At 42.6% G+C, this 18,530-nt stretch overlaps 2 protein-coding genes and 1 pseudogene across 3 annotated transcripts; 2 read left to right on the forward strand and 1 right to left on the reverse strand.

Moving 5' to 3' along the window:
* Window positions 1-4,475: 4,475 nt before the first annotated feature.
* On the forward strand, window positions 4,476-8,902 carry LOC109909632 (protein APCDD1-like; annotated as a pseudogene).
* A 156-nt stretch (window positions 8,903-9,058) lies between these two features.
* LOC116354820 (protein APCDD1-like) lies at window positions 9,059-12,652 on the forward strand. 2 transcript variants are annotated; one of them, XR_004204047.1, is made up of 3 exons: window positions 9,772-10,333; window positions 10,807-11,436; window positions 11,710-12,403. XR_004204047.1 is itself a non-coding variant. In XM_031796780.1 (2 exons), the coding sequence occupies exon 2, from the start codon at window positions 10,815-10,817 to the stop codon at window positions 11,262-11,264; it is 450 nt and encodes a 149-aa protein (XP_031652640.1). In that variant the 5' UTR covers window positions 9,059-10,333; window positions 10,807-10,814; the 3' UTR covers window positions 11,265-12,652. The 2 variants fall into 2 exon arrangements, 1 of the variants encoding a protein (XP_031652640.1); XM_031796780.1 differs by having other exon boundaries at window positions 9,059-10,333; window positions 10,807-12,652.
* On the reverse strand, window positions 12,283-17,581 carry LOC109909799 (vesicle-associated membrane protein-associated protein A). The gene is made up of 6 exons (XM_020508830.1): window positions 17,409-17,581; window positions 16,323-16,475; window positions 15,778-15,881; window positions 15,029-15,109; window positions 13,376-13,552; window positions 12,283-13,208 (listed from the first exon to the last, which is right to left on the reverse strand). The coding sequence occupies exons 1-6, from the start codon at window positions 17,464-17,466 to the stop codon at window positions 13,047-13,049; spliced, it is 735 nt and encodes a 244-aa protein (XP_020364419.1). The 5' UTR covers window positions 17,467-17,581; the 3' UTR covers window positions 12,283-13,046.
* Window positions 17,582-18,530: the final 949 nt, after the last annotated feature.

Raw genomic sequence — 18,530 nt, forward strand, 5'->3', positions numbered from 1 at the left:
GAGACAGGAAATGTGGGACAAATTCCTCCAGAACGCATTCCATCTGCTGCCTGACTGCCTGTAACCCTGTACGCATGGAAAGTGGCCCTTTGGTTTGGCCCTTTTTGCAACTTCTGACTAGCTTATGTCTGAACAGAATATCCTCATGCCTCCTAACTCAAACTCTGTTGCAGCTCAACCTAGTTCTTAATTGTATTTAACCACAATACCAGACAGTTAAATTATTCAGCCTTTTGGGACCATAAGGAACATTTGTTTGGGGGGCCACCCCCTCCTGATGGCGGAGAGAAAAATGTACTTTTTAAAGTACATTTTCTGATGTTATACACATTTTGCCATGTAGATGAGAGAACATTTATCAATTTAAAAAAAAATAATAATGCAATTTTTCCCTGAGGCAGAGAGTAATTCTTGCCATTTTAAACTAAATTCTGGCAATTCTACACATTTTGCCATGATTTATGCCATGTTAATGAAATCTGAGTGAGAGTGACTAACAAAATCAATGAGGTCCCTCTGGAGGTCAGGGCCCCTGGGCAAGTGCTGTGCCCGGTTGTTATTCGGCCATGATTACTGTAAGTTTAGCTTGTCTAAAAACTGTTAGCTGACATGGCTAATTTAGTGACTGACAAAACAAGAGACAAACTGCTGATGCACAATAAAATTGTATACTTGCATTTTATGTATTCTACTATTCTGTCAACAGTACATTCCTATTATTTATATATTTTTTTGGGGGGGCCCTTAGCGCCTGCTTATGTCGCTTAGGCCTGGAGCCGGGCCTGAGTACACGTGCTATAGGCCACCAATGAATCATGCAACAGTCTTTATTTAAGATTGCAAAAGTGTATTGTGTGGACCTTATTCTAATACGCTGAAAATGAGAAAAATAACACTTCTCAGCTCCTCTCAAGAGGCCCTTGCAGTCTACAAATGTCCTCCACCTTTCAATAGCAGTCTGAGATCTGACCTACTGGACTCTGTCTCATTAGTAAACCCCTTAATCTGACTAAATTCACATAGAAATATGTATTAGATCTATCATTCTAATTGAAAACATGTCTGAGAAGCAGTAGAGCTTTTTATGTGTGCTATTTCTATGCTTCTGTGTTCTTAAATCTCACTTGTGCATCTTTTACTTTCGGTTTTGTACACCAGCTTTAAACAGCTGAAAATACAATATATTTGTGTACGGCCTTCTCCCCCGATTGCTCAGTTTGGCCGGGCGGCCAGCTCTAGGAAGAATATTGGTGGTTCCAAACTTCTTCCATTTAAGAACGATGGAGGCCACTGTATTCTTGGGGACCTTCAATGCTGCAAACATTTTTTGGTACCCTTCTCCAGATCTGTGCCTCGATACAATCCTGTCTCGGAGCTCTACGGACAATTCCTTCGACTTCATGGCTTGGTTTTTGCTCTGACATGCACTGTCAACTGTGGGACCTTATATAGGCAGGTATGTGCCTTTGCAAATCATGTCCAATCAATTGAATTTACCACAGGTGGACTCCGATCAAGTTGTAGAAACATCTCATGGATGATCAATGGAAACAGGATGCACCTGACCTCAATTTCGAGTCTCATAGCAAAGAATCTGAATACTTATGTAAATAAGGTATTTCTGTTTTCATTTTCAATAAATTATCCAAAAATAGTACTTTCGCTTTGCCATCATGGGGTATTGTGTGTAGATTGATGAGGACAATTTTTTTTTTCCATTTTAGAATAAGGCTGTAATGTAACAAAATGTGGGAAAAGTGAAGGGGTCATATCATACTAAAGGGAGTATCTCCGATTTACGTACAGAATGATACGAAATGCTCTGAGACCACATTGATCACTCTCTCTCTCATAACTTTGTTGGTCATTGTTTGGACAGTTTTTCTCTGCAAGGGAGCAATACAAAAATCCTACTCTGAACCTGATTGGTGCATCCATTCGCTGTTAGTGTTGTGAGCTTGGCAAGCCCCGGAGGAAACAGAAAGCCTAGTCAGAATGCTCATTGTTCTAGGTCCTCATTTGAAGTTTGTGTTTGCGAGAGGGCTTTGTAGAACAACAGCCAGTGCACTTGATCTTCCATAGCCTTGTTATTAATGGCAGTTAGCCATCTATGGATGTGGAAGGTTTGATTCAAACTGCTACTGAGATGCTTGATACTGATCCTCCAATGGTTGGACTCATTTTTTCAAATGTTCTGGGCTACATTTTTAAATGAGGGTTATTATTAATGACTAAATCAGTCTACTTTATGGCAGTTCACTATCTATGGATGTGGAAGGATTGGTTCTTTCAAACTAATCCTCCAATGATCATCAGTGCAGGTTCCTCTTTTTTCTCTCTCTTAAATGAGGGTTATTATTAATGACTGATTATAATTGCTTCGTTTCGAAACACAGGGGGAGACAACCCAATGGGACTCGACACACAAAGATCTCTTTGCACATGTGGAACGTTTTCACAACCCCAGAGCCAGAACGACATTCCTTCTTTTCCAGATCTGGGTTTGTTTGTGTTTGGTCGTCAACGCACCATATGACCACCACATTGAGATGTTCAAGCAGCGACACTCACTGCGTCATTTCTCTCCTTCTATTATTTTACAGACAGTTGGCTTGTCAAGCAGTTTGCCTGAGGATAAAACATCAACTTTTGTCTGGTTTGTCTGATCAGACAACAGAGATGACCTGTCTGAAAGAAGAATTGCTTGATTTTCCCTGTTCTCACATAAGTTATTCTGTTATTTGTTAAGAATAAGAATAAATACTGTGTTGTCCATTTACTGGTTGCTCACTGGGAAAAAATATATGTGACAATGTTGGAACAATCTGGAAAACTGATTGGATTTTAAAAAGTCATCAACGTAAGAGACTTTGTGTTTTTTTCACACCACTTTTAACCTAAATCCAATGACATGGTGACATTTTTGGTTGATATCAAATCAAATCAAATGTTATTTGTCACATACGGTGAATACAACAGGTACAACCTTACCATGAAATGCTTTACTTACAAGCCCTTAACCAGCAATGCCGTTTTAAGAAAAATAAGAGTTAAGAAAATATTTACTAAATGAACTGAGTAACAATTAAACAACAATAATGAGGCTGTATACAGGGGGTACCGGTACACAGTCAATGTGCAGGGGTACAGGTAGGGGTAAAATGACTATGCATAGAAAATAAACAGTGAGTAGCAGCAACATAATAAAAAAATCTCTATATAATAATAATAAATAACTAAAAAGTAAACCATTAAAAAAATATATAATAATAAATTGGGGGGGGGTCAATGCAAATTGTCTGGGTGGTCATTTGAATAGCTGTTGAGCAGTCTTATGGCTTGGGGGTAGAAGCTGTTAAGAAGCCTTTTGGACATAGACTTGGCACTCCGGTGCCGCTTGCCGTGCGGTAGCAGAGAGAACAGTCTATGACTTGGGTGGCTGGAGTCTGGCAATTTTCAAATCAAATGTTATTGACCACATACACATGGTTAGCAGATGTTAATGCCAGAGTAGCGAAATGCTTGTGCTTCTAGTTCCGACCATGCAGTAATATCTAACAAGTAATCTAACAATTTCACAACAACTACCTTATACACACAAGTGTAAAGGAATGAATAAGAATATGTACATATAAATATATGGATGTGCAATGGCCAAACGGCATAGGCAAGATGCAGTAGATGGTATAGAGTACAGTATATACATATGAGATGAGTAATGTAGGGTATGTAAACATTATATAAAGTGGCATTGTATAAAGTGACTAGTGATACATTTATTACATCCAATTTCTAATGATTAAAGTGGCTAGAGATTTGAGTCAGTATGTTGGCAGCAGCCACTCAATGTTAGTGATGGCTGTTTAACAGTCTGATGGCCTTGAGATAGAAGCTGTTTTTCAGACCTCGCCTTCTGGATGACAGCGGGGTGAACAGGCAGTGGCTCGGATGGTTGTTGTCCTTGATGATCTTTTTTGGCATCAGGTGTCCTTGATGATCTTCCTGTGACATCAGGTGGTGTAGGTGTCCTGGAGGGCAGGTAGTTTGCCCCCGGTGATGCGTTCTGCAGACCTTGCTACCCTCTGGAGAGCCTTACGGTTGTAAGTGGAGCAGTTGCCGTACCAGGCGGTGATGCAGCCCGACAAGATGCTCCCGTTTGTGCATCTGTAGAAGTTTGTGAGCTGCTCTTTTCATCTCCTCACAGACACTCCCTCATTCATACTCTGGTCCTTCATTGGAGGATCTCCATTAAACATGTCTTTTTGTCCAAGATTATTCTGTGTCCGGTGTCTGGGAAACTGTCCCAAAGTGCATGGAAGGAGTGCTTTTATGTTATAATTCTAAAGCACAGCTTAGCACCTGACAGTCAACATTGGGAAACAGGTAGTGCTATTTCACACATCCTTGTTTCACTGAAACAAGTTAAAACATTGGTGAAAATGTATCAACATGTATGGAGGGAAGGGATGGGGGATGGAGTCACAGCACGAGTGCCCTCATACGAAAGAAAACAGGTCTTGTTGTGTGCTGTCAACTATGACAAGGACAGACGACAGAGCGAGATGTTCGTCCAATTTAAAATATTTTTTTAGAAGTCGGATAAGAGGAAAAATATAACAAAATAAATTACAAAGTTGCTCTATGAGTCACATTGAACAACGACGTTATTAGTATATTATGAAATGAACTCGTATCAGGGCATCAAGCCAAGTTTCTGGGAATAATTGACATCGAAATGTTCTGCGATGTATTTTATTATTCTGCGATGAACGGTTGGTGATGAAAGGAACAAATGAGAAGAAAGGCAACTGATAATGAATAATACTTGTTAATGGACATAGGAGTGGTTCTTAGATAATAAAAAAAAAGGTGTCGTCTCAGTCAAGACTAACAATGTTACTGATACAATGGATTGTCTCTACTGCTGTTCTTTTCAATGGTGAGTTTGGAACATTCAGGTGTAAGTATTTACTAGTGATGTAGCCTAAATATTTTTTTATTCCGTATCTATATTGGGCGATAGCCTATAATATTAATTTATATGTAGCCTACCTATTATTTGAAAATGTAATTATGAACAACACGTAGTGGATAATTGTTATATTTGAGAATTTAGTAATAGATCTAGCAATGCATGCACTCTATTGCCATGTTTGTATAGTAAACTTTTCAGAAATGTGTGGTATGCTACTAAAGCATTTATAATTTTTTTAAATCGAACTAATGGAAAAGTTTATAATAACATCACTCTTTCTCCACTCCAGGTATTTGTCATGGCTCTCTACTTCACTCAGACATAAGAGCCAGTGTCGGGACCCTGGGGAGGAAACATGGGCAGCAGCATCAGCATGCTGCTATTGTGGAATTTCAGTGTCAGTACATGCTCAAACATCTCCAAAGTGGAGGGCAGATCTCAGTGCAATATGCCCCCCAACATCGCAGGCCCCTGGGTATCCACCAGGTAATATAATGTGGAACATGCGCAATTAAACTGTTTGTTATGAACCCATATTAAGTACAGAATTGTAAGAATGTATAGTCAATATATTGTAGCGATGTCAAAGGGTAGTCCTGACTGGAGCTTGAACACAGGACCTTGCAGCTGTAGACACTTCAGCTGGTATTCAAATATATATATATTTTATTTATTTAACCTTTATTTAACTTATTTTAAGATATCTGAACTTCTTGCGGAGGTGGCTAGGCTTTGGGTTTTGTATTTATTAAGGATCCCCATTAGTTCCTGCGAAGGCAACAGCTACTCTTCCTGGAGTTTATTAAGGATCCCCATTAGTTCCTGCGAAGGCAACAGCTACTCTTCCTGGAGTTTATTAAGGATCCCCATTAGTTCCTGCGAAGGCAACAGCTACTCTTCCTGGAGTTTATTAAGGATCCCCATTAGTTCCTGCGAAGGCAACAGCTACTCTTCCTGGAGTTTATTAAGGATCCCCATTAGTTCCTGCGAAGGCAACAGCTACTCTTCCTGGAGTTTATTAAGGATCCCCATTAGTTCCTGCGAAGGCAACAGCTACTCTTCCTGGGGTCTAGCAACATTAAAGCAGTTATATAAAATAATTATATAAAATAATAATAATAAAAATATTAAAACATATTACTTGACATTACATTTCATAATACCTGAAGTGTGTGCCCTCAGGCCTCTACTCTACTACCACATATCTACAATACAAAATCCATGTGTACAGTATGTGTGTGTACAGTGTGTGTGTTAGCAATTGTATGCGTGTGTCTGTGCCTGTGTGTGTGTCTCGTCACGGTCCCCGGTGTTGCATAATGTGTATTTTTATCTGTTTTTTAAATCTGATTCTAATGCTTGCATGATTTACATGACGTGGAATAGAGTTCCATGTAGTCATGGCTCTATGTAGTACTGTGGAATAGAGTTCCATGTAGTCATGGCTCTATGTAGTACTGTGGAATAGAGTTCCATGTAGTCATGTCTCTATGTAGTACTGTGGAATAGAGTTCCATGTAGTCATGTCTCTATGTAGTACTGTGGAATAGAGTTCCATGTAGTCATGTCTCTATGTAGTACTGTGGAATAGAGTTCCATGTAGTCATGGCTCTATGTAGTACTGCGGAATAGAGTTCCATGTAGTCATGGCTCTATGTAGTACTGTGGAATAGAGTTCCATGTAGTCATGGCTCTATGTAGTACTGTGGAATAGAGTTCCATGTAGTCATGGCTCTATGTAGTACTGTGGAATAGAGTTCCATGTAGTCATGGCTCTATGTAGTACTGTGGAATAGAGTTCCATGTAGTCATGGCTCTATGTAGTACTGCGGAATAGAGTTCCATGTAGTACTGTGCGCCTCCCATAGTCTGTTCTGGACTTGGGGATTGTGAAGAGACCTCTGGTGGCATGTCTTGTGGGGTATGTATGGGTGTCCTGTGGAATAGAGTTCCATGTAGTCATGGCTCTATGTAGTACTGTGGAATAGAGTTCCATGTAGTCATGGCTCTATGTAGTACTGCGGAATAGAGTTCCATGTAGTCATGGCTCTATGTAGTACTGTGGAATAGAGTTCCATGTAGTCATGGCTCTATGTAGTACTGCGGAATAGAGTTCCATGTAGTCATGGCTCTATGTAGTACTGTGGAATAGAGTTCCATGTAGTCATGGCTCTATGTAGTACTGTGGAATAGAGTTCCATGTAGTCATGGCTCTATGTAGTACTGTGGAATAGAGTTCCATGTAGTCATGGCTCTATGTAGTACTGTGGAATAGAGTTCCATGTAGTCATGGCTCTATGTAGTACTGTGCGCCTCCCATAGTCTGTTCTGGACTTGGGGATTGTGAAGAGACCTCTGGTGGCATGTCTTGTGGGGTATGTATGGGTGTCCGAGTTTAAACAGACAGCTCGGTCCATTCAGCATGTCAATACTTCTTACAAAAACAGTAGTGATGAAGTCAATCTCTCCTCTACTTTGAGCCAGGAGAGATTGACATGCATATTATTAATGTTAGCTCTCCGTGTACATTTAAGGGCCAGCCGTGCTGCCCTGTTCTGAGCCAAAGTCCCTCCATGTGGCACTTGATCACACGACTGGACATTAGTCCAGGTGCGATAAAACTAGGGCCTGTAGGACCTGCCTTGTTAATAGTGTTGTTAAGAAGGCAGAGCAGTGCTTTATTTTGGCCAGACTTCTCCCCATCTCAGCTACTGTTGCATCAATGTGTTTTGACCATGACAGTTTACAATCCAGGGTTACTCCAAGCAGTTTAGTCACCTCAACTTGCTCAATTCCAAGATTTTGTGAAGGTTTAGGGTTTAGTGAATGATTTGTCCCAAATACAATGCTTTTAGTTTTGAAAGATTTAGGACTAAATGATTTCTTTCCACCCATTCTGAAACTGACTCCAGCTCTTTGTTAAGCAGTGATTTCACTCGCTGTAGTAGCTGACGTGTATACTGTTGAGTCATCCATCCGCATACATAGACACACTGGCTTTACTCATGCCACTTCAAGCCAGTGGCATGTCATTTATTTATTGCCTTACCTCCCTTACCTCATTTGCACACACTGTATGTCGATTTTTTCTATTGTGTTATTGACTGTACATTTGTTTATTCCATGTGTAACTCTGTGTTGTTGTTTGTGTCGCACTGCTTTGCTTTATCTTGACCAGGTCGCAGTTGTAAATGAGAACTTGTTCTCAACTTGCCTACCTGGTTAAATAAAGGTGTTCTCAACTTGCCTACCTGGTTAAATAAAGGTGTTCTCAACTAGCCTACCTGGTTAAATAAAGGTAAAATAAAATAATACCGAAATAACGAATCATTTGACTAAGCCAATTTCATGAATGTTTTCCCCATCAGCTGTGAGGTCAGGCCTGGGTCAGACTTCATCACCAGGTCGTATCTCTTCCACCACAACCACACCTTCCAGGTCCTCCAGTTCCACTACCGGGACAACCGCTGCTCCTCCCCCACATACACCCTCCTCGCCCGGGGCAAGCTGTACCTGCGCCAGGCCTCCTGGGTTGTCCGCGGAGGCACCGAGGCCGACTATCAGCTTCACAGCGTCCAGGTTGTGTTCCACAGCCCCGAGGCAGCCATGGACCTCAGCCAGTGGCTCAAGCCCAGCCATGGACCTCAGCCAGTGGCTCAAGCCCAGCCATGGACCTCAGCCAGTGACTCAAGCCCAGCCATGGACCTCAGCCAGTGGCTCAAGCCCAGCCATGGACCTCAGCCAGTGGCTCAAGCCCAGCCGTGGACCTCAGCCAGTGGCTCAAGCCCAGCTGTGGACCTCCGTCCCTAGGTGGAGGGGGAAAGTGGGAGCCCTGGGAGCCCCACGTCAGCTATGACCTGTGGAGTGAGGAGGAGCAGGGGAGGGACTGTGCCCATAGGCTGGGCTTCACTATGAATGAGCTGCAGCTGGTGCGTGTGGAGCGGCGCCGCCATCATGGTGTCTGGCTCCCTGATGACCACACCGAGGAGCGCTTCCTGGGGGACATCCACACTGAGCACACCCAGAGGGCCCACCACACACCCTCCAGCTACCAGCCGCCACTGCAGAACACCAAGGTCAGACATAGAGATATATAATATATTTTATGCTCTAATCTATTCTACTATATTTCGATGGTTAGAGTCCCCTTATTATCACTTACATACCGAGACCCCATGAGAGAGAATCCTTTTAGATTTTCGGGCAGATAGTATCATTTTCGAGTATTTGTGAATCGTGAATCTGTATGTCAAATCCCTACCAACTGAAAAGTGTTGTGGGTATTAAAGATGACAAACTGTTACAGCAATGAAACCACACATGTACAGTAATTGATGCGTGATATTCCAGGGCTGTGTATTCCTATTTCCTTTCAACAATCACAGTATTGTCTGTATGTTTTTGTACACAACAGTGAAATGGGAGAGAATATGAATTGTGCAAACTGCAAACCCAGCAGTAGAGAAGCTCCATGGATTGCAGTGATCATCCGTTGTTTAGTTTTCCACTGGCGCTCTTCAAAGAGAATAGCAAAGAGTGGCGCATTATGCTCTGCTCTGAATTTCTGAATTCCTGCCCTTACTCTGTGGTAGTGTTGGTGCCTGAGGCTGTATCAAGGACCGAGGGATGAAACTGGAGCCGGACCAGAGAGATGGAACCAGGCCTTCAGTTCAGAAGCTCCCTCCTTTCCTCCCACTCACAAAAGGATTCATCCCTTTCATGCCCCCTCCTCTCCCCCCAGCATTTACCCATATATCTACCAGCATGTATTTTTTTTAAACTAACACCAACAACTCCCAGCCTATAAAGTGTCAGGTCAATGTAAATGAGCTGTGGTTAAAAGCGGAGGCGATTGATGTTGAAAGTGACTCATGCATGCAGTGGTGGTGGAGATACAGTCAGCCTTGAATGAGTAGAGTTAGTCACGTTCAGCTATAACGTTAATCTGATGCTCAACCACTGAGTGCAATCTAAAAAGGCCTCCACACATAACAGGGGCTTGTTGAGCTTATTTACGAGATTGTACTCACAACCCAATGAGTGTAAACAAGGATCAAAAACCATGAAGGCAGTCATAGCATATGATGATATTTTTGATGTTCTGGATGTGAAAATAGCTTATTTTATTTGTCTATTAAACTGTGTCTCTGTATTCCCCGCTAATGTCCTTTTGAAACACGCACCTGTGGCTGATACTGTTTAATGAAGGACTTGGGACCAAGGCACAGACGGCACCTACTGCTTTTCAAAGAGCCCCATCCAGAGAAGAGAGAGAGGAGAAGTAGCCCCATCACCGAGGGCATTTTCCAGGCCAGAGAGAAGCTTTGGCACGACAATGGGCCTCAGGATCTCGTCACGGTATCTCTGTGCATTTACATTTCCATCAATAAAATGCAATTGTGTTCGTTGTCCATAGCTTATGCCTGCCCATACCATAACCCCACCGCCACCATGGGGTACTCTGTTCACAACGTTGACATCAGCAAACCACTTGCCCACACGACCCCATACACGTGGTCTGCAGTTGGATGTACTGCAAAAATTCTCTAAAACAACATTGGAGGTGGCTTATGGTAGTCAGCATGCCAATTGCACACCCCTTCAAAACTTGAGACATCTGTGGCATTGTGTTGTGTGACAAAACTGCAAATTTTAGAGTGGCATTTTATTGTCCCCAGCACAAGGTGCACATGTGGAATGAAACATGGGACCAGCACTTTACATGATGCATTTATATTTTTGTTCAGTGTATATAAATGATCACAGCTCATGATCATGCCATTATTAGTGTGTATAACAACCAACCTGACTCATTCCCTCTTGGTCTTCAGTGGACCACATGATGGTTACCCCAATGGACCGGGCCACCACCTCCCTGCTCAACGTCTTCCAGGGCAAGGAGTGCGGGGCGGAGGGCTCATGGCGCCAGGGCCTGGAGCAGGATGTCACCCCCACCCATGGCTGTGCTGCCCTGGGCATCCGGCTGCCCCACACCGAGTACAAACTCTTCCGCATAGAGCGAGACTATGCGAAACGCCTCCTTCTCTTCAACGGCCAGAGGCCCACGGATGGCTCCAGCCCTAACCAGCCCCACATGACAGCCACCTCCTACCAGGTTCCCCTGGTGCAGTGTGCAGGGGCTGGCCATGGGCCAGCGGAGTGGAGGGAAACTGACGAGCTCCAAAGACTGTGGAGTAGCTGCTGCAGACACAGAGGTGGTGGCATGGTGGATATGGTTAGACTACTGCTTATTGCTGCTATCACCGTTCTGCATCTCAGGTCGGAGTAGCTGCTGCAGACACAGAGGTGGTGGCATGGTGGATATGGTTAGTCTACTGCTTATTGCTGCTATCGCCGTTCTGCATCTCAGGTCAGAGTAGCTGCTGCAGACACAGAGGTGGTGGCATGGTGGATATGGTTAGACTACTGCTTATTGCTGCTATCGCCGTTCTGCATCTCAGGTCGGAGTAGCTGCTGCAGACACAGAGGTGGTGGCATGGTGGATATGGTTAGACTACTGCTTATTGCTGCTATCGCCATTCTGCATCTCAGGTCGGAGTAGCTGCTGCAGACACAGAGGTGGTGGCATGGTGGATATGGTTAAACTACTGCTTATTGCTGCTATCGCCGTTCTGCATCTCAGGTCGGAGTAGCTGCTGCAGACACAGAGGTGGTGGCATGGTGGATATGGTTAGACTACTGCTTATTGCTGCTATCGCCGTTCTGCATCTCAGGTCAGAGTAGGTGAATGTTATTGTTGTTGTGGAGCAGCACTTCATTGACTGTGTATTGGACTTTCAGACTCTTTGAATACAGCATATGTAATTGCAATGTTGAATTCTATTATTCAGAGTCGTGTTCAGTAGACATCAAAAGAAGAAAAAACTTTGACAGGAAGTGAAACTGGGAAGTACTGTCCAATAAGAAATGCATTTTTCCTATGGTGTGCCCAACACAACATAAGTTGTCTATGGCCGTGATTCAATCTGACTGTGATTTGTCAACAATGTGCCATTTAAATCAGCGATAGTTTCTAAATACATTTTTGGACTTATGAGCTGACCAATGCAGCGTTTACCATGAATGCAGTCTCCGCAAAGATTGCCTTTAAAAGCTGCATTGTGGACAAAGCGCAATCAGATTGAATCCTGGCCAGTGGTATCATGTTTCATGCAGCTCACTTCAATTACATTTGCATGTTCAACACAGGGTTTGCGATTTTGGAGTTAACAAAATGGAGGTTATCGAATACAAATGAAGCCTTGCTCTTCCTCAAAGACAAAAGATAAACAAAGATGACAAGCCACTAGAATGTTAAAGATTTTATTTATTTTTCATCAATGTTAAATACCATGGGACAGGACTGCAAGAACGTAGATCTTTTTGCCTCACAAGGGATATAGAATTTGTGTAAAGAAAAAAAAAAAATCTAGAAAGAATAGAAATAATTATAAAATTCATTTTTTATAATTGTGTGTTTATGTCAGTAGGGAAAAGGAAAAGTAGGAGTCACCTATATTCCCAGCATACTGTATCTTTTCACATACCTCAACAAAAAACAAGTTTAGAAGAATTGAGTGAAAATGAGAATGTTTAGGCAACATGTAGCAGAGTCTTTTGTTTGGAAGGCTATTTCTTCATCCCATTTTCTTAAAATCATTAAAATAACAGACAAGACACTGAACATTCAAACTCTTATTAAAACCACAGAGAGAGAGAGCTCATTTTTTATTTATTTTTTGCTTCCGATTTCAACCAAGGTCACAAACCCAGTGCCCCGACTCACCTGTTATCAATGCTCTGACAAATGTACAATTTACATTTTCCCCCCAAACATCCCTCCCCTGATTCCTCACCCCAAAAAAAGATCAGGAAAAACCCCCAAAAAAGGAGAAAGCTCATTCTTCGGTTTTTCCACGTGTACTAACCATGTGAGATTGTAAAAGGCGAGGCCTGCTTATGATTGGGTACACAGAACATATGTACGTAGGCCATGAGCTGGCGCTACGGCCAGGCCCTTGGAGACAAACGAGCCCATGCCGGCTCACTTTTCTTTTCTCTCGCTCCACCCCTACAAGACAAACTTCCCTAGGAAGAATCCGATGAAGATGGCTGCTATGACGACCAGTAGCGAGGGGAGGGAACTGGAAGAATGCTGTTTGCTCATCGTGGCGCCCGAGCTGGAGACTATGTTGTCTGACCGGTGGGCCTTCCTCATCCTCAGGCCCTCGTCCTGAGAGGACAAACACTGTAGGTTAGAACCCCAAAGCTTTCCCACATGCCGAAGCCAATATCATCTTAACAAGAACATTGTCTTCACAATATGTTCGTATATCGCCAATATATAATACTATCCTAATACCACCTGAATCTTAGACATCACACAACCTACGACCATACCTTGAGTTGTCTGTTCTCGTCTGAGAGTTTGCCCACATCATACTGCAGCCTCTTGCACTCGTCCATCAGTTTCTTCATCTCAGAGTCGTCCACGGACGTGCTGATTGGCTTGGGCGCCGACGTGCCGTCAGCGTTGGAGTTGAGGACGGGGGCAGCTTTGGTTGCATCAACATCATCCTGGAAGCAAGGAAAGTGGAAAAAGGTGGCGAAAAGACAAACGTCAACAAGAGACTAGTTTCCCTCCTGACATTGCTGTACATTCCAACCACAAACTCAACACGCTTTAGAGTAGACCAAACTTCATGAAAAGCAGATGGAAATTATTTTTTTTATAAAAAAAAAATGGTGTTAATTAGTTTGAAATTAGTATGAAGCGGTAATACGTTTTCATTCAAGTTATTTCTAAATTATATATATATATATTTTAAACAGACCTTTCTCTAATCCACAAATTGATTTCAACAAGAGAAAAAAAAAAAACATTCGGTGCGGCCCTACATTGAATTTTGAAAGCCTAGTAACCCTTCAGCCAAAAGGTTTGCCCACCCCTGGCCTACAGTGAGTAAACGACACCTGAACTTCAACTTCCTGTCCTGCCACAAACCTGCCACTCCCTGCCTCGCACTGAGCTGGGTGCTGACATGAACTCTGGGAGATCGCTGGCGTCGTGGGCTGCCAGGTGGTGCCTGGTTCCCAGGGGGGTGCAGTACTCTCCGGGGGTGAAGGCTGCTCTGTCGCCCAGGATGTGTCTGGTGCTGAGCTTGGGGGTCTGCTCTGGCCCTGGGGTGATGAGGGGTCTGCCCATGGACCTACCATGAGTCTCCCTGGTACTACCGCTAGGCTATCGCACGAGGGGGGGCACAAGCAACATGCATGCCAATAGATAATGTATATAGCTTTGGATTGTTTCGTGGTTACTTGGATTGTAGGGTAGAACATTCGACACAATGTATTGTAAACGGTTATACACTCTCACTGTGTTGAACAAACAAAACGGACCTATCACATACTAGGAACAAGCGGTGAGTATTTCAGATATGACTTTGGGAAGTTTGAGGTAGAAATGCTGGTTAGTACAGCAGCTATTTACTTAAAATGATCAAAAATCCATGTTATCATTAGCACCCATCAAATGACTGTACCTAGGCAAAGGCAGAGAAAGGAACAACCAACAGTAACAGGGCAAGGAGAGGGAGAGAAATCCAAGTAGAATCTAGGAGAAAATGTGAAAAAGATGCATTGACAGACAACATTGACCCGTGGCCGTGACAACAGTACAACATTGGAGGTATAATATCAAACAATTATAAACTGGGTGGTTTGAGGCCTGAATGCTGATTGGCTGAAAGCTGTGGTATATCAGACTGTATACCAGGGGTATGACAAAACATTTATTTTTAGTGGTCTAATTACGTTGGTAACAAGTTTATAATAGCAATAACGCCCCTCTGGAGTTTGTGATATATGGTCAATATGCCACGGCGAAGGACTTTGTCCTAGCATTCCACGTTGCGTCGTGCTTAGGAACAGCCCTTAGCCGTGGTATATTGGCCATATATAAACACTCCCTCGTGCCTTATTGCTTAAATATATGGCAGCTGAGAATTTCCACTCCTTCGGAAAGTCCAGCCTTTACTACTGTACACTACCTACCATTTTATCGTTGTCAGTGGGCAGTTCGAACACACATCTCAGCTTGGAGTCCATGAAATCATCTGGCGTTGCATCTTTCCACTGTGGAGATTCAACAAGTAGAAGTTGAGATTGACAAGTAGATGATAAGGTGAACAACACAGATCGATCAGTTGATCACAGGGTCCGCTGATGGAATAACAATGAACATGCAATACTGTCAGTTACTTGTCTATAGACATGAGGATGTGGAAATGCTGATATATCTGTGTAATATGCCATTTGCTGCCCTCTGCTGGAGAAATCATAAAAAGCATTTTGAATACAGTACTGCAGGATTCTCCAACTGGCAGACCAAATTATTTTATTTGGCCCACTAAATTCTGAGCGAAAACAAAATACGTGGGGGGCGGGGCATAAGACTAAAAATACCAGCAAATCAGCTCCAAGTGATTTTAATTTTGGAAATCTGTTCCAAAGTATTCCCACGCATAAGAGAGATACAGTATGTGATTATATATCAAATGCAAACAAGATTTTAAATGATTATGTTTTAGTGAAATAGTATATCTGTTTGGGCTTCTTGCGGTCAACAGTATACAAATTATTTGTAATTATGATCAAGCCCCCTGACCAGCCACTGAATCTAGTTGATGATCCCTGCAGTACTGAAACCTGTAAATATTCAAAAGCAGGTTTTCCTTTGATGACATAGCTACTAACATAAAGCACAACATGTATTTGGTAGCAATGTGGACAGGAAAACTTACCACTGCATCCATGTCTGTAGCAGTGGATGGTGCAAAGATTGTCTGTACCATGAATTTGTGTTTACTTTTTTCATTGGGGTCATAGTCAAAGGGCTGCAGCATTACTGTTGAGACAGAAGATATGGGGTCAAAACTGGAGTCATGACTATGCATACATATAGGCCTACTGATACATGCATTTGACATTTACATGCCTGATTCATCTGTACTTGAGGTGGCAGGTAGCCTAGTGGTTAGAGCGTTGGACCATTAACCGAAAGGTTGCTAGATCGAATCCCAGAGCTGACAAGGTAAAAATCTGTCGTTCTGCCCCTGAACAAGGCAGTTAACCTACTGTTCCTAGGTCGTCATTGTAAATAAGAATTTGTTCTTAACTGACTTGCCTAGTTCAATAAAGGTAAAAAAAAAACGTACAAGTCATACATTTAATTAAAGTGGAAATAGTGACAGGATATAATTTGTTCTTGTTTGATGTTGTTGACAAAAAGGGCTCGTTATACATTTGGCAACACAGTGAAAAAGGTCTGCAAATACAAAAGCCTTACCAGAGACGGTGACAGTCGCTCCTGACTCAATCATGCCGCTGTTGGGCCTTACACAGTACCGGCGAGGTGCCGTAGTCTTCACTTTGAAGCATACTTTTCGGTCAGAGGGATTTTTGAGCTTGAGGTTTGTGGTCACTACATCTGTGAAGGGACCTGCATTGGAGAAAGGAGATGGTGTTGAGGGTCAATGGAGTCACCTGTACAATGCACACAACAGACGCAAATGACAACCAACGTAGACTAGTTACACGTTATGGCAAATTATTTTCTATATAGTAAAATGACCCATTAAAACACAATAGTGTTAACTGTTGGCTAGGCTCAGATAAACATGTAGCTCAAGGCATAAAAGCATAGCCAACTATAATGTGAAAATAGCCTACGGTTACACATAGTTAACTACACCTCGTTCTCAATGTGATGAGCACTAGGGATGCGGTCAACAAAATACCATAACAATGCATGAACTATCTGGACACTGTGCAAAGTGTCAATGAGTGGGATAGCTAGCTAGCATATGAGCGGTCAGTCAATCAGCTTCCTTTATCTAGCTACTATTTCCATATTCAACAACTGCAATTTTAGCAGTGTCACCCTAGCTAGCTAGTTAAATAAATCCGTGAGAATAATAGTACATGTAATGACTGGTCTAAGTCAAATCAGAATGTGTTGCTTGTTAGTTGAACCTATCTATCAGGCTAGTTAATGTTATAGTACTTACATGGCCAAACAACCATGTCAGTGACTATTATTTCAGGCTAACGTTAGCTAGCTATAAATGATCCCTGAGTGACTGACAGCAAACTAACGTTACAGTAGTTATCCGTGTCAATGCCACAGTAAGAAGTCAGCTAACTAGGGTCACTAGACACCATACGCCCTCCGCGACTGACGATAAAATTTTGTACAGTGATAGCTAGCTAGCTAACTGGGTACAGGCCCATAAATCCTCGCTGCCATCTCAAAATGGCGGCGGTAAGCGAGAGGTTTCAGTAGGGTTGTTGAAGCTAACACATCCCCCCCGGAGTCGGTAACGTTAGCTAGCGTCTACAAGTGGTAGCTAGCCACCAACATTATTCATCTTACCTTTAAATTTGAGATCATACGGCGGTTCAATAACTATGATCTGCTCCAATTTAGACATAGTGTTGTTGAAAACTGTTCCAAGGAGCCGGTGTTCAGAGCCAAAAAACGTGCACACCAGTTACAGTTGTTACGGGAGCGCGCAAAATACACATCACCGAGAAACCCGCGCTCTTCGCCTGAACCAGAGAGCAGATAATTGTATGTATGAGCAACATAAATATTCTCAAATACATTTGGCCCAATAGAAACGTGTTCCTTTTCAGAGGGTGCCTACAGAGCCAAAATATACAGTTTTCAGAGTTTTATTTAACTTTAAAAAAAACTAAGCAAATAAATTAACAGCGTTGACTAGTCTCAAATGCATGAATGGCACTGTATATGATTTTTTACATGTGTAGGAAAAACATTACATTGTGTTTTAGGTACGCTTATCCACGACTATAACCATATAATTACATATAGTGACTAAGACACTACAAACTTCTCCAAGCATGCCAGTAGCCATCAAAGGTGAGCATTTGCCCACTGAAGTCAGTTACGACGTCGAATTGCAGTCAGGTCAAGACCTTGGAGAGGACAACAGGCATTCAGACGAGCTTCCCTGACATGGTTTCTGACAGTTTGTGCAGAAATTCTTCCCGTTGTGCAAACCCACAGTTTCATCAGCTGCCAGGGTGGCTGGTCTCAGATGATCCCTCAGGTCAAGAAGCCAGGACCGGTCTGCGGTTGTGAGGCCAGTTGGAAGTACTGCCAAATTCTCAAAACAACGTTGGAGGTGGCTTATGGTAGAGAAATTGACATTAGATTGTTTGGCAACAGCTCTGGTAGACATTCCTGCAGTGCTCCAGCAAAACTTGAGACATCTGTGGCTTGTGTTGTGTGACAAAACTGCACATTTTAGAGTGGCCTTTAACTGTCCCCAGCACAAGGTGCACCTGTGTAATTATTATACTGTTTAATCAGCTTCTTGATATGCCACACCAGTCAGGTGGATGGATTATCTTGGCAAAGGAGAAATTCTCACAGAGATGTAAACAAATGTATGCACAACATTTGATAGAAATATGCTTTTTGTGCTTATGGAAAATGTCTGTGATGTTTTATTTCAGCTCATGAAACATG

This window comes from Oncorhynchus kisutch, linkage group LG18, assembly GCF_002021735.2.
Source record: "Oncorhynchus kisutch isolate 150728-3 linkage group LG18, Okis_V2, whole genome shotgun sequence".
In the NCBI taxonomy this organism is placed as follows: Eukaryota; Metazoa; Chordata; class Actinopteri; order Salmoniformes; family Salmonidae; genus Oncorhynchus; species Oncorhynchus kisutch.

Bases quoted from the DNA above. Each gene is read 5' to 3' on its own strand.
- LOC116354820 (XM_031796780.1), top strand. From the start codon at position 10,815: ATGATGGTTACCCCAATGGACCGGGCCACCACCTCCCTGCTCAACGTC.
- LOC109909799 (XM_020508830.1), bottom strand. From the start codon at position 17,466: ATGTCTAAATTGGAGCAGATCATAGTTATTGAACCGCCGTATGATCTC. The intron at 13,553-15,028 runs GTAGGTAGTGTA...CCTTGCTTCCAG, and splicing joins CCACTGACAACGATAAAATG to GATGATGTTGATGCAACCAA. The intron at 13,209-13,375 runs GTATGGTCGTAG...TTGTCCTCTCAG, and splicing joins ACGAGAACAGACAACTCAAG to GACGAGGGCCTGAGGATGAG.